At 45.9% G+C, this 24,399-nt stretch overlaps 2 protein-coding genes across 2 annotated transcripts in view; both read right to left on the bottom strand.

The window, feature by feature from the left end:
• NLRP5 (NLR family pyrin domain containing 5) overlaps positions 1–406 on the bottom strand; it is a 32,496-nt gene extending 32,090 nt beyond the window's left edge. Inside the window, exon 1 of the mRNA XM_045986821.1 lies at positions 385–406. Coding sequence (XP_045842777.1) covers positions 385–406 — 22 coding nt within the window. The remainder of the gene's footprint in view (positions 1–384) is intronic.
• A 587-nt stretch (positions 407–993) lies between these two features.
• NLRP8 (NLR family pyrin domain containing 8) lies at positions 994–22,862 on the bottom strand. Its single transcript, XM_045986820.1, has 10 exons — positions 22,574–22,862; positions 20,386–20,460; positions 17,025–18,624; positions 12,403–12,573; positions 10,655–10,822; positions 9,660–9,718; positions 7,465–7,561; positions 6,753–6,923; positions 3,957–4,127; positions 994–1,168 (listed from the first exon to the last, which is right to left on the bottom strand). The coding sequence occupies exons 1-10, from the start codon at positions 22,860–22,862 to the stop codon at positions 994–996; spliced, it is 2,976 nt and encodes a 991-aa protein (XP_045842776.1).
• Positions 22,863–24,399: the final 1,537 nt, after the last annotated feature.

The following is a 24,399-nucleotide window of genomic DNA, read 5'->3' as shown; positions in this document are numbered from 1 at the left end:
AGAAGCACACAGAACCCCAAGGACAGTCACCACCCCAGAGACCCCTCTAGTCCCCCACAGCAGACTGAGACCAACCATGCTGCTCTTGGGGAGTCAGGGATGGAGTCCAAGGGCCTCAGTTTGGCCCCTTACTGAGTGGTGAGCAGCTCCCACCAGATCCGTGATCCTGCCCCATTACTCACGTTCTGGTGGCGTCTCCTTCCTCACTGGGCTGTGGTTGGTCTGTGTGACCAGCAGTATAAGGCAGAAGTGGTCAACATGAAGTAATCAAAGACCAGGGTCTTTCTTGGGTGCTCTCTCTCTTTCCCTTGTTCACTGTCATGAGCAGCCCTACATGGGTCAGCGTGGAAACTAGACTCCATCGAACTCCAGTCAGGCCCTTACCTGAGGCCTCAGGGAAGACCATGAGCTAGAACCAGCCAGTCAACTGCTTCCATATTTCCGACCCTCAGAAATTTTATAAGGAAAATCATGTGTTGTGCCAAGTGACTAAACTTTGAGGTAATTTGTCACAGGGCAACAGACAAGGACTACTACGCCAGGTGTCGTTACAACCTCCACCCAGAACCCACGGCTGACTGAGAAGGTCCCGGTTTCAGGCACGGGGCTTCATGGACGCACTTCCTTTCCATCCTCACATCTCCACTGAGGAAGCCGCCAGCCCATTTCACAGATGGGGGAACAGACTCAGAAAGGTAAAGGAACCTGTTCACAGTCCTATGGCTGGTGAGTGGTAATTGATCAGTTAAGACCAGGGTGGAAAGTGAAAGATAGGAAGAATTTAAAATCAGATGGGAGGATCCAGGTCAATTTTCCCATCAGGCAGAAGCAGGAGCTGGGGTCTGATCAGCCACTAAAGGAGACTCTAAACCCCAAGGAAACGAGACAAGGGACACTAGCAACATCTGCACTAGCCTTTTGGCTCCAGAGTCTCCCTCTTTCTGAGGAGCTTTGCTTGGGTGGCTGTTTCTGCACAGGGAATTTAGCAGAGACTTACAGAACAACCTTCTCTTTCCCCTTGCGCTGCTGGAAGGCCTCCCGCAGGAGCTCTCTACCCTTGAGCCCGATGTCATTCTTGCTCACGTCCAGGTGTCTGAGGCTCTGGTTGTGCAGGACCATGGAAGCCATAGCCTGGCAGCACACAGCTGTGAGCAGACACTTCTCCAGCCTGGGGGAGGGTGGAAGCAGACAGTAGACAAGTCACTGCGCCCCACATCTGAGAGCTCAGCCCATCCCAACCCTCTAAGCCCCAACTCCAAGAAGTTGAGCCATATTACCTCTTCCCAAAATTGTCACTGTGCATTAACTTTGTCCAATCAAAAAATATTTCTTTAGCACTCCCCGTGTATCAGGCTCTGCCCTGGGCATTGTTGATGCCACAGTGAGGAAAACATCCCCAGCTTCCCAGAACACATATGTGATTGGGGATGGGGCGAGGAGGCAGGTCACCAAATAAATCTATTGGAAGAGCATGGTTGGTTTCACTCTTCTAGTGTGCAAGGGGTCTGGTTCCTCTGTGAACAGGTCCCCCTGCCCTCATGGCTCAGCAGGAGAGGTTGACCCAGAAAGGAGCCGGGCCACAGGAGTACCGCTTATGAGACATCCAGAGTGGGCATAAAAGACGAAGTGGTGTGTAGCTGAGCAAAAGGTACAGAAAGGGGGCACTTGGGGTCCCCTTTTTGTTTCTGTTTAAAGATTATATTTATTTATTTATTTGTCAGGTATATAGAGAAAGCACACAAGCAGGGGGAGAAGCAGATTTCCTGCTGAGCAGAGAGCCCGATGTGGGACTCGATCCCAGGACGCTGGGATCATGACCTGAGCTGAAGGCAGACGCTTAACTGACTGAGCCACCCAGGCATCCCGGGTCCCATTTTTGAACACAAAGTACAATCTCCCTCAGAGCAAGGCTATGACAAGCAGTGTAAAACAGACAGGACAGAGGGGTCCTGGGGGTCCCTGTGTCTCCTGTGTGTGCATGCTTGGCTTTCTTTCCAGGGGTTTGCCTCCCCCACCCTGTGAACCTCTGCTAGCTGAGAAATGACAAGCTGGAAACGGCTGCCCAAGCCAAAAGGGCACGCACGCAGCTTCTTATTAGTGTAGAATGGCCCGGACCCTGCCCCCCAGGGAGGCACCTGCTTTTCCCCTGGCGCACCAGCCAAAACATTCCTTAATCTTGATCAGTCACGCAAATCACTTCAACAGAAGGAGGAGGGAGAGTCGTTCTAAAATAATTCTAACCATGAGTAAGACCTGCAGGGGTGTGAGGGCCTTTTTTTTTTTTTTTTTTTTAATGAGGAGAATAAGCAAGAGAAGTCTGGGTTCTTCTTGGGGAAAGTGTAGATGACTTTTCTACCAGACCAGAATCCCACAGAATGAAATATAGGGGATTTTTAGGTCAAGAAGTTTGGGGTGGGGGACGGCCCATGAATTTTATACTCAGCGAAGTCACCGCTCATCAGTGAACGCAGATTAAAAAAGTCATCTCACACGATCAAAGGCTTAGAGGACACCACATAAATGCTCATCTGGAAATTTGTTTCCTTCTTGAAAATATACTTTACACAATCTAAGAGGGAAATCAATGCCTAAAACCCAAGATTCAGTTTCTGGAGAAAAGGAATCATGACCTGGGTGGCTTGGCTGGTGGAGAACATGGGACTCTTGATCTCAGAGTTGGGAGTTTGAGCCCTAAGTTGAGCAGAGATTATTTAAAATTTTAAAAAAGTCTTGAAAAATATTTTTTTAAGAGAGAGAGAGTGAGAGAGTGTGTGAGGAAGGGCAGAAGGAGAGGGAGGAGACTCTCCAGCAGGCATCACACTGAGAGTGGAACCCGACATGGGGCTCTATCTCATGACCCTGAGATTGTGACCTAAGCCAAAATCAAGAGTCGGGTGCATGACTGACTGAGCCACCCAGGCGTCATAAAATTAAAAAAAAAAAAAATTAAAAAATTTAAAAAAATTAAAATTCAGAACACTGACTTTCCTTAGGCTAGCTAATTATCAACAAAAATGAAATCCATTACCAGGACGAACCTAAGAAACTGGAGAGATAACAGAAAACAATGACTGTGATCATCTATCTTCAAACCCAGATTTAATAGGGAACAGAAAATGTGGGCACAAAAGAGGCAAAATCTTTTCATCCACTGATCACCAGAGAAGAACTGTTTCCAAATCTTTTCCAAATACTTAATGTAACCACGATACGAATTAAAAATAGGATGAATCTTGTCAAATCGCTGGCGGGTATGCATCGAGACCATTTAGGAGAAGAAGACACAAAATTATACGTAAAAAAGAATCCCTAAGTACAAAGGTCGATTTCAGAAGACCAGCCATGTCAGGCATGGGTCCACAGCCAACAAACACTTCTGCTGAATGCAAGACCGTTTCCTAGAACCAGGGGCCTACAAGTGCCCCATGCATGGGAGTTGCCCTGGCAAGAAGGTCGAGGGTTCTGCAGGCTCACGCCCAGAGCTCCACAGGACCCAGCAGGACCACCTCCGTGTCCCCGTCCAAGGACCTGGAACCAGGATCTCCAAGAAACACCAGCATCCTCATTCCCTACAGCCCGACCCCCGGTAGCTACCACACAGACCGCCTCCTTGCCCACCAACGGGTGAATGGATAAAGATAATGTGGTCTTTACACACAATGGGATACTATCCAGCCATAAGAAAGAAGGAAATCCCACTGGATGCACCTGGAGGGCATTACGCTGAATGAAATAAGTCAGACAGAGACACAAACAGGGCAGTGATTTGCATCTTTAACAACTCCCCAGGGGAAGAAGTTCCCAGTCTGGGGAACCCCTTTCCCAACCCTGCACTGAGGCTGCCCAGTCCTCCAACTAAATGGAGGAAAAATCCAGAAATGCAAAAACCCTTTCCCGTATTCTGCTCAGAGAATTTTACAGACCATTGTCGCAAAAGTGGAGATGGGGTAACTCACTCCAGAATCTGGAGGCCAGACTGGGGTTTTGTGAGGGCCTCAAAGAGCAGGATAACGCCATCGTCCTTCAGGCTATTAAAACCAAGGTCTAAGCTTCTCAAATTTTTGTTTTTATCCAGAGCGGAGACCAGGTCCGGACAGCAGTCAGAGGTCAGGGCACAGTTTCTCAGGCTGTAAAGAAACACGTGTCAAGAAAACCAACCAAAACACCTTTAGGTTTTACTCCTTTCTTGCCTTTTTTTTTTTTTTTGATATACCAGCGTTATCAAGATATTACTAATATCACCAATATCATTCACCCATTTAGATGGTACAAATCAACATCTTTTAGTATATTTATAGAGGTGCACATTGCCATAATATTAGGATATTTTCATCACCCCAAGAAGGAAAACCCTGTACCCTTTCAATTCCTAATTTCTTCCCCCAGCCTACCCCAACCCCAGCAGTCTGTCTGGCTCTGGATAGTCGTCCAAACTAACTGGAATCCAAACCTCAACGAGATCTAAAAAAATTTGCTTATTTCATTTACCATAATTTTCTCCTAAAGATTTTTATTTGTTAGAGAGCACACAAGCAGGGGAGCAGTAGGTAGAGGGGGAAGCAGGCTCCCCGCCGAGCAGAGAGCCTGATGAGGGGCTCGATCCCAGGACCCCGAGATCATGACCTGAGTCGAAGGCAGACGCTCAACCCACTGAGCCCCCCAGGCGTCCCGACCGTAATATATTTGAGATACATCCATATGTAGCGTATTTCAGTGCACTGTTCCTCTCTACCGTTGAGTCAGTTCCCACATGGATACAGCACACACTCTTCATTCATGCCTCAGCTTATCACTGAGGCAGATAGAGACTCGGGCTCCAGCCGCTTTCCGTCCCTGGCTTCCCTCTGCTCCTGCTAAGGCCAAGAAAAGGACCACTAGCCATCCGGTTGGACTAAGATAAGATAACAAGTCATTGCTTCTGCTGAGACAGAAGAAAAAGACCCGATGCCCAGTTCTGTTTGAATAAGAAAAGAAAGAGAAACCGCCCCCGTTAGCACTCTCCTGAGATGCCTCCACACAGATTATGCTGCCACAGGAAAGGGCCATTTGGCCTTGGGGAACTGGAAAAGTGTCTGGGCCTTGAGAGACCTGGAAAACACCCAGACCATCCCCCATTGCCTGTAACCATAAAAACTCACTCCTAACCCTGTCAGGGGCTCAGTCTTTGGGAAGGATCCCACTGAGCCTGCTGGCCTTAATAAAGCTGTGTTCTCCCATCTCTCCGTGTGCCGTTTGGGTTTCCTCGGTCACCTCGAATTTTCTGCAAGAATCAATAGGTTGTTTCCATCTTCTGACTCTGGTAATCATGTCACTGTGAACATCTGGGCACATTTCCGTGGGAACACACGTTCCCGTTTCTGCTGCGCAGGCACCTTGCGGGGGAGTCGTTGACTCCCGTGTTGGGTCTATGTTTAACCTTGTGAAGAGCCGCTGGACGTTTCCACAAGCCCCCGCACCGCTCCCTGCTCTCCTCCGGGAAGCTGAAAGTGTCCTGGGCTCAGGGGATATTTCGTGCCACTTTCTCTATTTCTGGTTTTTACGAGCTAGCGCATTTCTTTATGGTTTAAGACCGTCTGAGTTTATTTTCTGTTAATAATAGACAAAAGCACCCGACATCAGTGTTCTGAGTCCCATTTCAACGAGTATGGGGGGGATCCCCCCACACTGAGAAACAGCTCCCAGACACTCATAGGATCAGAGAATGAACTCAATTCTGACAGTGTGCGCAGATCACCAGATTGTGCAGGCTCTGGGCTTAGTCCTACGGGAAGGCTCTCCCGACTCACTCCCCGGGACACGGGCCCGAAGCCCAGGCTGTGGGTCCTTCCACTGCAGCTTCCAGTCCCATCCCAGGCTGCCAGCACCAGTCAGGTTCCTGTGACCCCTCCTTGGATTCGGTTAATTTGCGGGAGCAGCTCACAGAACCCAGGAAAGCCATTTACTCGTGACATTACCATTTTACTACAAAAGGAGGAGCTGATGGGAGAGACTGGCGGGAGGAGGCACGGGGAGAGGACGCAGAGCTTCGGGGTCCTCTCCAGGGGGGCCACTCGCCCTGCATCGCACCGGAAACTCTCAGACCCCATCCTTTGGGGCTTCCGTGGTGGCTTCAGTACACAGGCGTGATTAACTAAATCATCAGCTGTGGGTGGCTGGTTCCCCCTCCAGCCCCTCTCCCCTCCCCAGAGGTCATGGGGAAGGACTTAAAATTCTAACCCTCTAACCACAAGGCTGGTTCTTAGGGCAGCAACACCCCACCCAAAGGTGACCCAAAGTCACCTCTTTGACATAATAAAAGACACTTTCATAGCTCTCACCACCTAGGTATTTCCGAGGGTTTAGAGAACTTTGTGCCAGAAACAGGGACAAAGACCAAATACACATTTCTTGTGTTATGAATCACAATATCACACATCCTGATGCCTAAGAGAAGTCATTTAAAGAATTCATTTAAAGATTGAGGGGCGCCTGGGTGGCTCAGTGGGTTAAGCCTCTGCCTTTGGCTCAGGTCATGATGTCGGGGTCCTGGGATCGAGCCCCACATGGGGCTCTCTGCTCAGCAGGCAGCCTGCATCCCCCCCCTCTCTGCCTGCCTCTCTGCCTACTTGTGATCGCTCTCTCTGTCAAATAAATAAATAAAATCTTAAAAAAAAAGAATTCATGATCGAGATTATGTGCACACACACAGCCGGTTCCTTCAATCACTCGATTCTACTCCAGGGACCCTCGAGAAGAGGATATCTGGGACTCACACCAGCCTCTGTAGAGGACATGTAGAACACTGTAAGGCGTTGCAAAGCTCCTTCACTCCTTCATCCTTCAGGGCATTTTCTGCCAGGCTCAGATGGGTCAGCATCTCATTACTCTTGAGGGAGGAGGTAAGAGTTTTACAGGTAAGCAGTGTGAGCTCACAATTCTCCAATCTGGGGAGGCAGAAACACACAGACAGAATCTACTTTACTTCATGTGTACACCCAGATTTTCTTTGCCCCGCACTGAGAGATGAACACTGCCTTCTGGGCTCCCCCTTTCGGCGTGAAAAGCCTCATCACACCTCTGTTACCCCCTCTTAGGGCTAACAAGTCCTGAAGAAGAGGGTAGCAGCCTTCCTGTGAGACTAGGGGAGTGGAGGAGACATGGGTAGGAGAACGGTTATAGGGATTAGAAGGACGGGAAGGAGACCACCGGCAGTTAAAGACTATGTAATGGATACTGTGGGCTGGCAGTATCCAGACTCACAGATCCTGGAGTCTGTGAGACACAGACTTTTGCAAGCTTCAAAAATCAACGCTTACTCAAAAAAAAAAAAAAAGTATACGCTTTAAAAAGTTGCATTAAAGACAGGAGCAGGCATTCATCGTAGAGGTCATGGAAACATTTTCATAGTAATGAAGGAAATAGAGGTTAAAACAATGAGATGCTATCTCCTGCTCAGCCAACTGGCAAGGCCAGCGGGGGGAATACAGACGGGAACGACAGCCGGATGGGGACTCGGAGGTACGGGACAGGGCATCCAGCTGCTGGTGGGACCAGAGGCTGGTGCAAAGACGCCGGATGCGAGCTGGTGAAATGGAGGAAGGATGTTCTCTGTGACCCAGAGACCCCACTGCTGGAGTGTGCATCACAGCGTGTGTGCGTGTGGACTGCATGTGTGCGTGTGTGTGTGCCAACAGCCAAACCTCAGCGGCAGGTAGACGGAAAACTACATCGTTGCATATTTACACAATTGTTACCATTCCTCTGTGACAGGGAACAGAGTTCTGAAGCAGCTGAGCACAAAAATGTCCGTGGGTCAGAAAAAGAACACATCCTAGCCGAGGCCACTTGTGTGAAATTCAAAGCAGTGTGGAACTGTGGAGCTGTGTGTACATGTGTGAGAAGGGCCTGGGTGGCTCAGTCAGCTGGGTGTCTGCCTTCGGCTCAGGTCATGATCCCAGGCTCCTGGGATCAAGCCCCCTGTTGCGCTCTCTGCTTAACGAGGAGTCTGCTTCTCCCTCTCTCTCTGTGTTCTCCCTCTCTCTTCCTCACAAATAAATAAATAAAATCTTAGAAAAAAAAAAAAGAATACACATGTGAGGGGCCTGCTCAGCCCAGCTAAAGGAGGCTATCGTGAAGAGCGGGGCCAGGATCAATGCCGATGGTGAGGAAGGAAAACTGCTGGGGAGGTTCTGGGTCATTAGTGGGAGGACAGATAAACCAGGCTCTCTGTAGCTCTGTGGTCCAAGGTATTGGGTGTAAATGTGCACTTTTATGTAGACACTCTCTCTCTCCCGCCTCGACTCTTCATGGACCCGTCTGTGCAATTACGCCAGCCACGAGACTTAAGTTGGCACACATTCCATCACTAACGCTCTTGTCCCAGAAGCATTCAACTTACCAAACTCACGAACAACAGTCATGACAACAAGAGTTATGACAGTCTCTCCCCTTGGCCCACTGGCAGGCAATACACCCCAAATGTCTCCAGGCAGCTACTTCTTTTTTAAAAAATTATTTTTATGAACATATATTGTATTATTTGCCCCAGGGGTACAGGTCTGTGAATCTCCAGGCTTACACACTTCACAGCACTCACCATAGCACATACCTTCCCCAATGTCCATAACCAACCACCCTCTCCATACCCCCCTCCCCCCGCAACCCTCAGTTTGTTTTGTGAGATTAAGAGTCACTTGTGGTTTGTCTCCCTCCCGATCCCATCTTGTTTCATATTTTCCTTCCCTACCTCCCACGACCCACCCTGCCCTGCCTCTCAAATTCCTCATATCAGGAATATCATATAATAATTGTCTTTCTCTGATTGACTTATTTCACTCAGCATAATACCCTCTAGTTCCAACCATGTTGTTGCTAATGGGAAGAGTTCATGCTTTTTGATGGCTGCATAGTATTCCATTGTAGGTATGTGTGTGTGTATATACACATACCACATCTTTATCCATTCATCTGTTGATGGACATCTAGGTTCTTTCCATCGTTTGGCTATTGTAGACATTGTTGCTATAAACATTCAGGTGCACATGCCCCTTCGGATCACTATGTTTGTATCTTTAGGGTACATACCCAGTGGTATAATTGCTGGGTCATAGGGTAGCTCTATTTTCAACTTTTTGAGGAACCTCCATGCTGTTTTCCAGAGTGGTTGCACCAGCTTGCACTCCCACCAACAGTGTAGGAGGGTTCCCCTTTCTCCGTATCCTCACCAACACCTGTCATTTCCTGACTTGTTAATTTTAACCATTCTGACTGGTGTGAGGTGGTATCTCATTGTGGTTTTGATTTGTATTTCCCTGATGCCGAGTGATGTGGAGCACTTTTTCATGTGTCTGTTGGCCATCTGGATGTCTTCTTTGCCAAAATGCCTGTTCATGCCCTCTGCCCATTTCTTGATTGGATTATTTGTTCTTTAGGTGTTGAGTTTGATAAGTTCCTTGTAGATTTTGGATACTAGCCCCTTATCTGATATGTGGTTTGCAGATATCTTCTCCCATTCTGTCAGTTCCCTTTTGGTTTTGTTGACTGTTTACTTTGCTGTGCAAAAACTTTTGATCTTGATGAAGTCCCAGTAGTTCCTTTCTGCCCTTGCTTCCCTGGTCTTGGTGATGTTTCTGGGAAGACAGTTGCTCAGGGAGGTACTTCTTAGCATTAGCGTTTGTTACTTCCAAGATCCTTAGCAAGATCAACCCAACTTTTAGGGGTAACTGAGCAGTCTTCCAGCCTATGGAGTCCACGTAAAAATGCCGAGCCTGAACTCCTGGGGAAAATGGTACCCACGTAGCCGCATATATCCGTCTACTGTCCTACATCTCTGTTCTTCACGCAAGAGCAACTCCAGGAAGGATGCTCATCTTCTCCAGCTGGTGAGCGTGCATCAAATTCAGCATCTTAGTCACAAAGTATCAAATAATAGATACTTGGGGCCATAACCAACAGGCACGGGCTTACAACTGGGCTCTATCTATGAAACAGGACCTCAATTTTACATTTATCTGTCGAACAATCTTCAAGACAAAGAACTGAGATTTCAGTCCCGTGAGATCACAGCTGCCATTGTCAAGCGAGATTTCCACCTGACATCCACCTTTACCCGACTACCGTGCTGAGCCACCTCTGGGTCTAGCCACCTGAGCCTCCAGGCTCCACTCAGCTCTGACAGGTGTGAAGGACCAGAGCTGGCTGGTGGAAACAAGAGGTTGCCCGAGCGTTATTGGGATGATGGAACACGCAGAAAGTCTGGTGAGGATGCTGGTAAGTGTTTACTGACTCTGGAGAAAAAAACCCTGATGTGCTGTGTTTGCCGATGTCTAGTGTGATGCTCCCACAGTGGCTGATTCACCAACATGGAGTTGTTGAAAGCACAGTGGGAGCACCCCACTGCATAAATGCAACAACCTCAGGAACACGTGCTGGGAGTTGGCTGACTTTGGCTGTGGGCCACATCTCCTGGCCACCTGGTTTTATACAGCCTGTGAGCTAAGAACAATGTGTGTGTATATCAAGTCATCACATTGTACACCTCAAAAAAAAAAAAAGCCAAATAAAACTAACAACGACGAGATTGAAAGAAGGATGATAGGAAGACTGTGCATGTAACCCCACCTCGGAAAGAACAGTCTGGGCGCCAGGGTCTCGAAAGACCCCAGGCTCGTCTTACCTCAGACACTGCAGATAGCACTGTGGACATTTCAAGGCTGTGCATAGAAACTCCATGGCCTCACGTCTCACTTCTGTGCCTTGTATTTCCAAGTAGCTCAGATACTGGTTTTCAGTCAAAACTTGGATTAAGTCTTCATTCAGCATGGAGGGATGCACACGTCTGAAGCTGGGGAGGGAAGCAGTGCCTAGTTACAATCAGATCTCATCTCCTTACTGAGGTGTGATGGACACATACCAATGTGTAAGTTTAAGCTGCAGGACATGTTGATTGGCTCCGTTAATATACTGCAAAATGGTGACTGCCTTGGCGTTGGGTAACACCGTCGTCCTGTCACAAAATTATTTCTTTTTTTGTGTGATGAGAATCCTTTGCAGGACAGCGTACAACATTGCTGACTGCTGCCACAATGCTGACGATCAGATTCTCAGAATGTATTCGACTTCTACCTGGAGCTCTGTACCGTTTGACCAGCACCTGCCCATTTGCTCATCAGTTCTAGACTCAATTCATCTAGGAGTACATGAGGGCTTTCCTGTGAGGTCTGCACTGGGTTCTCGGCTTAGCAGGGCCTCCCTGGTTGGGTGATCGTTATGTAGGTCACGTAACTTCCAGGCTTCAGCACCGGGGCCACAAGAGAGAGTGCTTGATGCCTTCTCCTTAAGATGGGCTGGGGGCTAATGTACACGACGCCTGTCATTGGCTTTGCACGGGGCTCGATGTACAGCGCTCACTCAGTGTGCGGGTGCTATTAATGGTCGTCATAATAACAGGAGACAAAATTGGTCAGATACTGGCTAGGGAACACGTGATATCTGGTGAGCTATTTCAAGGAATTCTGATGAGTTATTGGGTTTCTGGATCTTAAAAAGCAGAGAGTGAGAGAGAGCATGGGTAGTGGCTAGGAGAACGGACTCAAGCCAAGACGTGCATGAGATTCTTGACTCTGGGAAACACACTGTGGATTGCTGGGGGGAGGTAGGGTGGGGGTTGGGGCAATTGGGTGATGGGCATGAAGGAGGGCACGGGATGTGATGAGCACTGGGCGTTATATGCAACTAACGAATCGTTGAATGTTACGTCAGAAATTAATGATGTATTATATGTTGATTAATTGAATTCAACTTAAAAAATTTAAAAATCCTATTTTAAGTATGTATCAACCGTATCACCTTGTGCCCCAGTTTGTTCATCTGTGAAGTGAGGAAAACGACTCCATTTGTATGTCCTTTTTGGAAAAATGATTAATGGGTGGAATCTCAAAAAGCAAACAAACCCAAAATTCAGAAAAAGAGATCGGGTTTTTTTGTTGGTGGTGGTGGTGGTGTCAGAGACAGGAGGTGGAGGAATTGGGTGAGGGCGGTCAAAGGGTCCAAGCCCATAGGTACCAGATGCAAAAACACTGGGAAGGTGCTGTATGGCCCGAGGACTGCCGTCAGCATGGCTGGGCAGCATATTTGAAAGTTGGCAAGAGAGAAGATCCTTCTCACCACAAGGAAGAAAACCATCTGGCCGCTCTAGGAGGGGATGAATATTAACTTACGGAGATCAGTTTGCAATATATGCTGCACACCTGAACACTTACTCCGTGCTGTGCGTCCGTTCTGCCTCCCTAAGACTGGAAGGGGAAAACGATACACACGGACGCTTTCTGCAAGTCTAGGTGAGCAGAGAGGAGGTAGAAAAACGGGATGGGGAACAGACTCTTTCAGTGGAATTCCTTCCAACCAAGGTCTGTTTGTACGCACATGAGTTTTTGCAGTTTACACCCAGGATGTCTCAGAGCCGCAGAAAGCACCTTCACTGACTCAGCCTCCAAAGAAGTGTTGGTCAAAGTCAGGACTTCCAAATTCTCATGTGTCCTAAACACGGAGCAGAATTCTTGCCACCAGAGAAAACACTGGTCATTGCTTTCTGGTCTATGTGCAAGGGAGGAAAGAGAACACAAATCATCGTGAGAGGTGAAATTTGAGAAAATCTACTTGCAAACCCAGGACTGATGTTCCCAGCCCTGGTTGTGATCACAGAGTCTTTCCAATTCCAGTAAGTCTCTCTCATTAAAAAAAAAAATGCCCGGGAATACCACTGCAAGAGTTCTCATTTTATTCCAGGAAGACTTGTGGTCTTAAATAAGGATATCTAGATTTTCCCATGACTTAGGAAGACAGAGAGTTGTTTTAATCACTTAGGATTTCTATGGGGGTAGAGATTGAATTATAGCTTTATCTTATATTCTTACTCTTTGCTTATAAAATTATTAAAAAGAAAAAAGTCTATGTAGGAACAGAATAAGGGAAAAATTAATTTCTTTTGGCATGGTGAGTGCAGGAAAGAAAAATCCACAGCTAGACCAATATGAGATGTAGTTTGACTCTGGAAGGACCTGCTAGTTTTCCCCTTCATTTTCTCCTGTGCATTCTTTTCAGAGAGGCTGACCAAGAGACACTGTGAGGATTTTTCTTTCATGCTGTTTGTATTCGATAGTTGCAAATAACTGAAAAGCAAATGAGGGGGACCTGCTTCAATAATCTCCAGTGCACCCAGAAGACTGTAGGACACCTCACTGAAGAAGGTATACACACACAGTACAATAGTTCTAAGACGTATTAGATGAAAAAAGAAAATTTCAGAAAACTTCTTACACTAGCATGTCATCTTCGTTCAGAACAAAATCCCATAAAATAAAACCACGTGCCTTTCCCACCCATTTTAAATGCGAACACATAAAAGCAATATAAAGCATTTTGCAAATATTTTAACAATTTTTATAATTATGGAAAAATAATTTTTTAAGTAAAATCAATAAAATTGATATTAAAAAAATACAAACTCCAAGTATGGGAGTGGGGGAAGTGGATACAATGGTCAAAGGTATGTAAGTTATAAGATACCTTATAAGATGAATAGATTCTAGGGGGGTAACTATCAGCCAGGACTATCAGGGATAATACATATTGTATATTTGAAAGTCATTTGAGAATAAAAGCTCGCATCAGACACACACACACACACACACACACACACACACACACTGTAACTAGGTGAGGAGATGGATATATTAAGTAACCTTATTGTGGTAATCCTTTTGCGATGTGTACATATAGAAAATCACTATGTTGTATACCTAAACATACATAAGGCTATACGTCAATCATAGCTCCAAAAAGCTGGGTTAAATATACGAACCCCTTTCAAGAACTGTCCCAAAAGTTATCAACAGACTGACCAACATGAAGGAAATTTCTCACCTGCAGAGACACAGGCAGAGAGAGAGGAGGAAGCAGGATCCCTGCTGAGCAGAGAGCCCGATGCGGGGCTCGATCCCATAGGATCATGACCTGAGCCGAAGGCAGAGGCTTAACCCACTGAGCCACCGAGGCACCCCAATTTCTCACCTTTTAAGAGTTCTGCCAATGTTAGGTTTTAAAATTATTTGGACTTATCTCAAGACATTATGGTTAGACTTTGGAGGTCTTTGTTGGGAAGACCAACCATGTGCAATAGGGAGTTGTGGAGCTGCTCGTGGATGTGGAAGAAGACATGGAGTGTTCTTTCCTGTGTGATCATCCCACTCGTGAGATCCTAAGCCTCCCTGGAGAGCAATTTGGTGCTATCTGAGATAGAAAGTTATGATGTGATGTGTGCACTCTGTGATTGGGCAATTCCTATTCTAAAAATATACCCTAGCACAGGGGTCGGAAAACTTCTGTAAGTGGTCAACCAGCAAATATATTCGGCTTTCATAGCCCAAGCTATTTGTGGAAGCCTCCCAACTCTGACGTAGCCATGTGGTGGCAGTTGGAACAGATGTCATAGGCAAGCATGGCTGACATCTGATTAAAATTTATTTATAAAAATGACCAGGCTTAATTTGCTTACCTCTGCTTTGGAGAAACGCACATATGCCTGATGATGATGGGGCACCATTTGACGTGACAACAAAGAGAACAGAACCTAGATTCCTCTAACTTCAGAAGAGGTCCATTTGATTTATCTAGCCATATATCAGACTACTAGAGGATATTTAAAAAAAATCTGACAACAACCCATCAACACACTTAAGATTCATGTTGGCTTTCATGGAGAAACCACGTGAGGGCACGTACTGCATGGAGCACTGGGTGTGATGCCAAAACAATGAACACTGTTATGCTGTAAATAAACAAATAAAAAAAAATACCTGGCAGTATGTCTGGTACAGAGCAACGGCTAAAAAAATATGAACCAGTATGAGAACTGTATGAAAAAATGAGTAGTCAGTACAAACTGTCACTTCTTGAGAAAAAATAAATTCACTCTATTTGTTTAAATATAGATCTTCTGTGAGAGTTTCAGTTGAGTGGTGGGAATAAGAATCACATTAGTGCAAAAGAAACAGTTAACAAAACCAAAAGACAACCGACAGAATGGGAGAAGATATTTGCAAACGACATATCAGATAAAGAGCTAGTGTCCAAAATCTATAAAGAACTTAGCAAACTCAACACCCAAAGAACAAATAATCCAATCAAGAAATGGGCAGAGGACATAAACAGACATTTCTGCAAAGAAGACATCCAGATGGCCAACAGACACATGAAAAAGTGCTCCACATCACTCGGCATCAGGGAAATACAAATCAAAACCACAATGAGATATCACCTCACACCAGTCAGAATGGCTAAAATTAACAAGTCAGGAAATGACAGATGCTGGAGAGGATGCGGAGAAAGGGGAACCCTCCTACACTGTTGGTGGGAATGCAAGCTGGTGCAACCACTCTGGAAAACAGCATGGAGGTTCCTCAAAAAGTTGAAAACAGAGCTACCCTATGACCCAGCAATTGCACTACTGGGTATTTACCCACATTGGATACAAACGTAGTGATCGAAAGGGGCATGTGAACCCGAATGTTGATAGCAGCAATGTCTACAATAGCCAAACTATGGAAAGAACCTAGATGTCCATCAACAGATGAATGGATAAAGAAGAGGTGATATATATATACACACACACACACACACACACACACACACACATACATACATACACAATGGAATACTATGCAGCCATCAAAAGAAATGAAATCTTACCATTTGCAATGATGTGGATGGAACTAGAGGGTATCATGCTTAGGGAAATAAGTCAATCAGAGAAAGACAACTATCACATGATCTCCCTGATATGAGGAAGTGGAGATGCAACATGGGGAGTTTGGGGGGTAGGAAAAGAATAAATGAAACAACTTGGGATCGGGAGGGAAACAAACCATAAGTGACTCTAAATCTCACAAAACAAACTGAGGGTTGCTGAGGGGAGGGGGGCTGGGAGGGGGTGGTGGGGTTGTGGACATTGGGGAGGGTATGTGCTATGGTGAGTGCTGTGAAGTGTGTAAACCTGGTGATTCACAGACCTGTACCCCTGGGGATAAAAATATATGTTTATAAAAAAACTTTAAAATTTAATTTAAAAATACATTATATGTTTATAAAAAATTTTTAAAAAAGAATCACGTTATTAATTATAGCTTGTTTTTATTGGTAGGAACTAAAGGCTGGGACAGGCTTGGTGTATCATGCATATTATCTCACTTAACCTTCAAAAAACCTTGTACTATTTTTAAAAAATCATTTACTCATGAAGAAACAGTGACCCAGAAAAGTTAGGTGAACTTGTCCAAAGACACACAGTTGGTTCTGGGAGGAGATGGAGAACTCAAACTCTTGCCTAGGAATCCAGGACACCACTTCAAATCACAGTGGGGAGTAGGGAAGAAACAGTGACTAGAAATGGTGTTTTCAAGGTATTTGATAGGAAAATAAGAAGGGAGATGTGATAGTCCCCTGATGAGGACAAGTAATTTTCCGTTCTTTTTTCACTAATTAAAGACAGAAACGATGTTTTTACACTGAAAGGAAATCTCTGTTGGAGCTGCACTGCCCAATATGGCAGCCACTAGCTACATGTGACTACTCAAATTTAAATTAATTGAAGTTAAATAAGATTTGAAATGCACTGCCTCAGTCCCACAAGCTGTATTCCAAGTGCTCAGTAGTCTCACATAGCTCGTGGATATCCACCGTGACAGAAAGTCCCATTGGACAGCACTTCCCTAGAGACTAGCAAGCTGGTGATACACAGAAGTGGGGATGACAGGTGAAACAAGGTCCCCACACAAAAGGGAGGGGAGGGAAGGCAGGATAGAGATAAGGAAAGTAAACAAATCATCTTGCTTCCAGGATTCTCCCAGTTTTAGCACGGAAATCTGCATCCTAGCAGCACCATATGTGAGGAACGACCTCAGGACATTTGGTCGCCCTGAATGCCTGGGGGATGGTAGGCAAGATCCCTGGGAAGCACAAGTTGCCAAAGGAGAGATAAGAGCACTCACTCAGCAGAATGAAGGGGATCCGGGCTGAGTGTGCCCACGTGGGGGATGGTCAGGGTCATAGTCAGTTCTAGATCCCGCAGACGTTGACAGTGCTTAAGACAAAAGGCAGACACTTGCATGTCTTTCTTCCTGCTGATGATCAAAGCAGCCTTCTGACAATCGCTTAGGGTCTGACGCACAAATGCCTCCTCCTGGATCTCATGCAGACAGTAGAACAGCTGCGGGACGCCGTGGTGCCGTGTGGGTGGGCCACATTCATGCAACAGGGCTGCCACTTTCAGCAACTTCTTCTTGTTGCCCAGGGACAGCTTGCATCCAAATGACTTCTCCGCAGCTGAAGCGCACGTTTCACTTAAAAGGCCAAATAAGAAGAGCCCCATCTGAGCAAGATAGTTTTTCTTTCTTCCGGGATATGCTATCAGGCGCATGATCTGAACACGGTCCAACACCCGGAAATTTCTGAGTCGTTGTGGGAAGCACAGAACGTACAACAAGGCAGCAAAAAACTCCTGGAAGCTGAGAATGGTAAATGCATAGCGGTCTCTGTCACCTGCCACCCTTTGGAAAATATTCACACGGAGAAACGTAGCAACAGCGGTCTCATCCAGCTTGGCCTGCTCGAGGTCTTTGGTGTCAAACACCCATCTCATGTTCCACATGCCCTCTGCGGCCAAGTAACACAGACCTGCCAGTCGTGTCTGATGAGTGTTCCTGGGAGGGCCTCCAGGCTTGGCGGCAAAGAAGCCAGACAGATACTGGACGAATACAGCTGTGGCGTTTGGATATGCCTGTGCAAGCTCTGCTCCTCTCTGCATCTGCTGTCTCAGACAGGAACACACCATCCAGCAAACCGCAGGGACCTGACACATGGAGAGGAGAACTGTGTTTCCCGTGACAAACCTCAAGGCTTCATCAGCATCCCTCTTGTTTCCGAAATATGTCCTGAAGTACTTGGCTCTTTCTGCCATGCTAAACCCCGTGAGTGTTATGAAAGAGGGGTGTTTCAGGAAGGGCTTAAGTTTCCTCCAAGATGTGAACCTGAAGGCGATCAGTAAGGCGGCTTCAGGAAGCATTCTTTTGCTCAGCAAACTCGTCAGGAGGACAGGCCCGGGCAATTTCTGGCTCCAGTCATCACTCAGGTCAGCTGGTCTATCCGTGAGGGTCAGTGACACTTCCTCAAAGCCATCAAAGAGGAGCAGAAGTTGGTCTGGTTTGGACATAACCTTGGACATGAGAGACTGTGACCCGGGCCACTTACGGGCAATCAGCTCTGCGAAGCTCTGCTCGTCCACCTGAGCCATTTCCCGGCAATGGAAGTAGAAAGCACACCGGAACTTGTGGCAGTAGAACTTGTTTTCTGCCCACTCCAACATCACCTTTTTGGCCAAACTTGTTTTTCCAACCCCAGCGACTCCCTGTAGGACCACAGTCTTGGGCTGTCTGGCCTGAGGTCTTTTGGGAAGAAAAAGACATGGTAAGAACCTCTCATGTCTCTCTATGTCTTGGTAGAAGAAGTCTACATGGCTCCCAAGCCAGGTGGTCATCGTCCGTATCATGGAATACTCATCCGTCATGTGCTCTTTGTACTCCTGTATTTTATCTAGATTAGCAGGGTGGGAGAGAAGACAGGGTACCGTATCAGAGTTGTTTACGAGAACCGATCGAACGAAAGGAAAGCTAGCCTTGACATCTACATCAAGCCCCATGACACACCTGCACACATCACGCTCTTTTCCTGACAGCCCTGCACCAAGAAACAAGCCGTGAGTAATCAGAAAAGTCAACTCGAAGTGGCTTAAACGGAGAAGGGCTGCCTTTTCCTTAAGAAATAGGGGGAGCTGTGTGTAAAGCTATTGAAACAGGCGGGGTGGTTCTGTCGCTTCAGGGCCAAATAACACCATATTTCTGTAAGTACATCCCTTGCACCTCTTGCCTCATGACGAGGGGATTGCTATTGTAGTTATGTTATCATTGTGTCATGAGTTATATTTGCATTCAAAGCAGAAATCGTGGGGAGAAGGGACATGTTCGCAGCTCATGTATACTTCTATCAGTACAAACTGAAACACTCAGGAGGCTTCTACTTGTATCTCATGGCCTAGAGCCATCAGATGGTTAACCCCAACTTTAAGGAAACCTGGAGAAAAAGTATTTCCCTTAGGGCTGGGTCCATTTTATCCCTAAATAAATTGGGTTCTGTCAGCACTTGAGATGTGGGGTAGGGAGTTAATAGGATCTGTCACAGCCTTTATCTCAACCTGTGATTCTCTCTCCCCTCTCCTCAACAGGAAACTTTACAAATCATACATAATGTCTGACTCCGACTTCCTTCCCTCCACCTCCACCTCCACCTGATAGATAGGAGGAAGCTTACTGCAAGTTCAAGGTCTACTTCTTATTGGGTTTATGAGGGTAAGCAAGTTGCAGAAGCTCTACACCTCGAGCCTGCCACCTCCAAAATAAGTAGACTTTACAACTCTGGCTCAGACTGTGGTGTCAGAACCATCAGCCTCTAGTGTTTGTTGAATGGCTAGAACTGGGGATCCCATACCCCACTTTCCGTGGGCTTTCCTAACAGATTAGAGTGTTGCCCTGGGGCCCTCAGCTCCTTTTGACCTCATCTGTTCATACAACCTGACTGGGAAGTGCAAACTTGACTCACATGAACATAATTCTTTCTAGAATCCAACTTTTGATGCTTCAGGATGGTGGAGTGGAGAAGAGGATGGATTAAGGTATTTGCTGTATTTTTTTTTTTTTTTTTTTTGCCTGCCAGCTATTCCCATCTGGCGACAGAACTCCAGTGGTTCTTTGGAAAACCACCCCTTGCCACTCTTGGTCTGTTCCGTTGGGCTGTGGGTGGCCCTACCACCAAGCTCTCTCTGAAGTACATGGGCCAGTCTTAGCCAACCGGGGCGCTTCATCATTTCATTCATTGTTGAGCTCGTGACCTCAGTTCATTCAGCTGAATCAGTTCAGGGATGAGTGCTTGGAGAAATGAGAAAATACTCCTCTTTCTGCCGATGGTGCTAAGCAGGCACAATGTATGGGTAAGGTAGCTGGTGGCCAAGATGGCCACTGTGGTAGGAGGGACCACTCAAGGCTGAGTCCCGGAAAAAGAGGGAGCCAGGAGAAGGACAGAAGTGATGTCTCCTTGACATCGCTTGATGCCTCCCGCTAGGCTAGTGGCTGGACTTCTGAGTTAGGTGTGTCCGTAACTACTCTTCTTTTCTTAAAATTCTGGTTCATTGAACAGACGCTGACATACTAATTTACTATCTGTCTAGCCCCAGGAACTGAGCGTCTCACCCCAACCTAAAGCCCATTTTCCTCCAGGCTTTGTCACAATGCCAGCACATACCAGATTCTCCTTCCTCCAAATTCATGGGCATTTCTCTTGGGTTCGAGTCCTCAGGCTCCAGGTTGGGTAGAATGTCTGGAACAGACAAGAAAGGAGACTGTCGCACTGGAATGACCGACAAGACAGGGAAAGCCACATGAAAGCAATGGGCCCTTTCAGGATAGGATCCCAGAGTCCCAATCTCTCACCACCTTAGTCCAGGGTGAAGAAAATGGCCTAGACTCCACCGTGAGACTAGGAAGTAAGAAAATGGTGCTGTTTTAGGATGTACTGAAGAAGTATTCAATAACAGAAACCCATAACTCATCCAAACACAGAGGGAGTGATATACACAAACACACAAGCATATGTGTGTATGAGATACACGCACACTTTAAAATCTGTGACTGTGCACATATATGTGTACGTACATATTTGATGTATATGAAAATAATCATGTGTGTACACACAAACATAGTCACTAACTCCTCTTTTTTTTAAGATTCTTTTTTTTTAAGATTCTATTTATTTATTTGACAGAGATCCAAGTAGGCAGAGAGGCAGTCAGAGAGAGAGAGGGAGGAAGCAGGCTCCTTGCTGAGCGGAGAGCTGGAAGCGGGGCTCCATCCTAGGACCCTGAGATCATGACCTGAGCCGAAGGCAGAGGCCCAACTCACTGAGCCACCCAGGCGACCCTCACTAACTCCTCTTACTTGGGCTATTTAAGTTCTATAAAATTACTGTGAATATTCAAATAACCAATACCGCACCCCCGTGAATACGGGGCTAGATTCCTGTAGCCTCTGCTTACAACATTTCGGCTCTTCAATGCGTAACCATGGTCTACGTGTGCTTTTGTTTAAAGAAATCTATTCAATATGTATTATTGATTCATGAACATCCCTTCACCACCACACTTGGGGGACAGGTTAAACACCAACGAGATACACAGAAACATAAAAAGTGGCACCAAATACACTGTGGAAAGGACACTTATTTGCAGGATGAAGGCACAGGTCAGAAGGCAGTGCACTGTTTTATTCAGCTGCAGCTGGGAACATCACTGTCCAATTTTTCTCCAACCTACATATCCATAAATGACTATGAAAGTGCCACAATTACTAATCTTGGAGTTAAAATAAATTTTAGTGAGTAGGCAAATTCACAAATGTGGAATCCATCAATAATGAAGATAGAATATATACAGATACCAGATAAGTTTTTATCTTATCCAGATAAGATATCTGATTAAGTTTTTAAAAACTATGCTAATGTGATGGTCTTTGGGTTTGGGGGTCAGTCATCATCATACTCCACTATTTGCTTCTTGTTCAGGTGGCCAGTATGGGTACCCAGTAAAGTATTTAGTTCTTTAATACTCAAACCCGTTCCCATTTTTAAAAAAGATTTTGTTTATTGTGACCATTGCTGCTACGAACATTGGGGTGCTAGGAACAATGTAGGTGCATTGCTGCACCTAGCTGCAATGGCCACAATAGCCAAATGTGGAAGGAGCCGAGATGCCCTTCAACAGACAAATGGATAAAGAAGATGTGGTGCATATATACAATGGAATATTATTCAGTCATCAGAAAGGATGGATACCCATCTTTTGCATCAACATGGATGGAACTGGAGGGGATTACGCTGAATGAAGTAAGTCAAGCAGAGAAAGACAATCATCATATGGTTTCACTCAGGTGTGCAACATAAGGAATAGTGCAGAGGATCATAGGGAAGGGAGGGAAAACTAAATGGGAAGAAATCAGAGAGGAAGACAAACCGTGAGAGACTCTGGGAAACAAATTGAGGGTTTCAGGGGTGAGGGGGGTGGGGGGAGGGGGTAAGAGAGAGATGGGTATTAAGGAGGGCATGTGTTGTGATGAGCACTGGGTGTTCTATGTAACTAATGAATCATTGAACACTACATCAAAAACTAATGATGTACTTATACAGTGCCTAACTAAACATAATAAAAAATTTTTAAAAGATTTTTTTTATTTATTTTCTAGAGAGAGAGTGAGAGAGAATACAAGCAAGAGGAGTGGCAGGCAGAAGGAGAAGCAAGCTCCCTGCTGAGCAAGGAGCCCAATGTGGGGCTCGATTCCAGGACCCTGGGATCATGACCTGAGCCAAAGGCAGCTGCTTAACTGACTGAGCCATCCAGGTATCCCCCCAGCCCCGTTTTGTATACCAGATTACTACTCACAATTTAACTCCATCTGTACCCGAAGACACAATTCTGTATGGTTCATCTTGGCAAAGATGTCATGAGTCACATCCCAAGCTAGTCGTCCGGGGAAGAACTCCACCAAGAGATGAACCACCTCTCCCCATCTGGCTGTCTTCACCTGGTCCCAGGTGATCTGGACTGAGCCAGGCCTGGGGTTCTCATCCACTAAAAGCTGCTTGAATGTTTGCAGCCCCTCCTTGCTTAAATAGGACATGTACAGCATGACTCCATTTTCAAAAGGAGAGTTGGAGGAGGCAGAGGACATCAAGGATGAGACTAAATAACAAGGAGAAGGAGAGCTAGAAGAGGAAGGGGAAGAACAGGGGGAAGACTGAGAGGAAGAGCTGGAGGAAGAGCAGACAAAAGGGCCAGACTTCAGATTCACATCACTCATCTTCACTCAAGACCTAGAACCTTAGCTTCAGTGATGATGACAGTCAGTCGGAAGAGAGAACAGACAAGACCTGTGGAGACATGAAAATATAAGTAAATGAAAGCCCACTCAAGACAGAATTATCTAATCCATATCTGGTAGAGTATACAACGCACCAGATACTCTCTTTAGCTCTTTCCCCCCTCAAGGTTCTTTGCTTGTGGAAAAACCTAAGGACCTGTCTAGTATTCAGGCTTGGGGTTTGGACTTAAATCCATTCTGTAGTTTTTATTCTTGATGTCATGTATTAGCAAGGTAAGTGGCCAAATCACAGCATCCCTCTGCCTTTTTTCTGATCTTTGATCCTGGGACCAGAGCATACCTGTTGATGAGGGTGTGAGGATCTGAAAGAGACAAATCTATAGGTACACTTGGAGCTGTGCCAGGCACATAATAGCTAACAATTATTTGGGGCTTACATGTATGCCACAGTTATTTTATTTTATTACTATGTTACGTTAGTCACCATACAGTATGTCATTAATTTTTGATGCAGTGTTCCAAGATTCATTGTTTGTGTATAACACCCAGTGCTCCATGCAAAACTGATATCCTTCCTAATACCTATCACTGGGCCAACCCATCCATCCCCTCACTAACTGCCTCTCTAAAATTCTCAGTTTGTTTTTTGGAATCCAAAGTCTTTCACGGTTGGTCTTCTATTCCGATTTCCTCCCCTTCATTTTCACCTTCTTTCTTCTAATGTCCTCCATGTTATTCCTTATATTCCACAACATAGTAAAGCCACATGATAATTGACTTTCTCTGCTTGACTTATTTCGCTCAGTGTAATCTTCTCCAGTCCCGTCCATGTCGTTGCAAATGGTGGGTATTCATCCTTTCTGATGGCTGAGTAATAGTCCATTGTATATATGGACCACATCTTCTTATCCATTCATCTGTTGAAGGGCATCTTGGCTCTTTCCACATTTTGGCTATTGTGGACATTGCTGCTATGAACACTGGGGTGCATATGGTCCTTCTTTCACTTTATCTGTATCTTTGGGGTAAATGCCCAGTAGTGCAATTGCTGGGTCATAAGGTAGCTCTATTTTTAATTCTTTGAGGAAACTTGACACTGTTTTCCTTTGGGGAACTGACTGCAAGTTGACACGGTCCTTGCAGTCAAAGGAACTTTACCAAGGGCTAGCTCTCGCAATCCCTGCAGGTCACTCACTATTTGGTTTGGCTTACATAAGCACTCTGGGTCAAGCTGACATGGTTCTTGAGTTCCTCTGTAAATATGCTTGAATAAACTTTTGTTTTAAAGCAAGGAGGCCACATGCGACTTGTGGACATCTGACCTCAAGTTCCTTGATAAACATCCTTGTTATTGAACCACAAAATAAGGTCTCTCATGCATTTTGGG

The sequence above is a fragment of the Meles meles genome, chromosome 19, assembly GCF_922984935.1.
Source record: "Meles meles chromosome 19, mMelMel3.1 paternal haplotype, whole genome shotgun sequence".
Classification (NCBI taxonomy): Eukaryota; Metazoa; Chordata; class Mammalia; order Carnivora; family Mustelidae; genus Meles; species Meles meles.
The sequence above is the reverse complement of the archived record's forward strand: the minus strand, read 5'-3'. Positions and strand labels throughout refer to the sequence as shown.

Bases quoted from the DNA above. Each gene is read 5' to 3' on its own strand.
- NLRP8 (XM_045986820.1), bottom strand. From the start codon at position 22,862: ATGTCCTCTGCCTCCTCCAACTCTCCTTTTGAAAATGGAGTCATGCTG. The intron at 12,574-17,024 runs GTGAGTGCTCTT...CCTTGCACATAG, and splicing joins GATCCCCTTCATTCTGCTGA to ACCAGAAAGCAATGACCAGT. The intron at 6,924-7,464 runs GTATTCCCCCCG...CTGCCTCCCCAG, and splicing joins TCCGGCTGTCGTTCCCGTCT to ATTGGAGAATTGTGAGCTCA.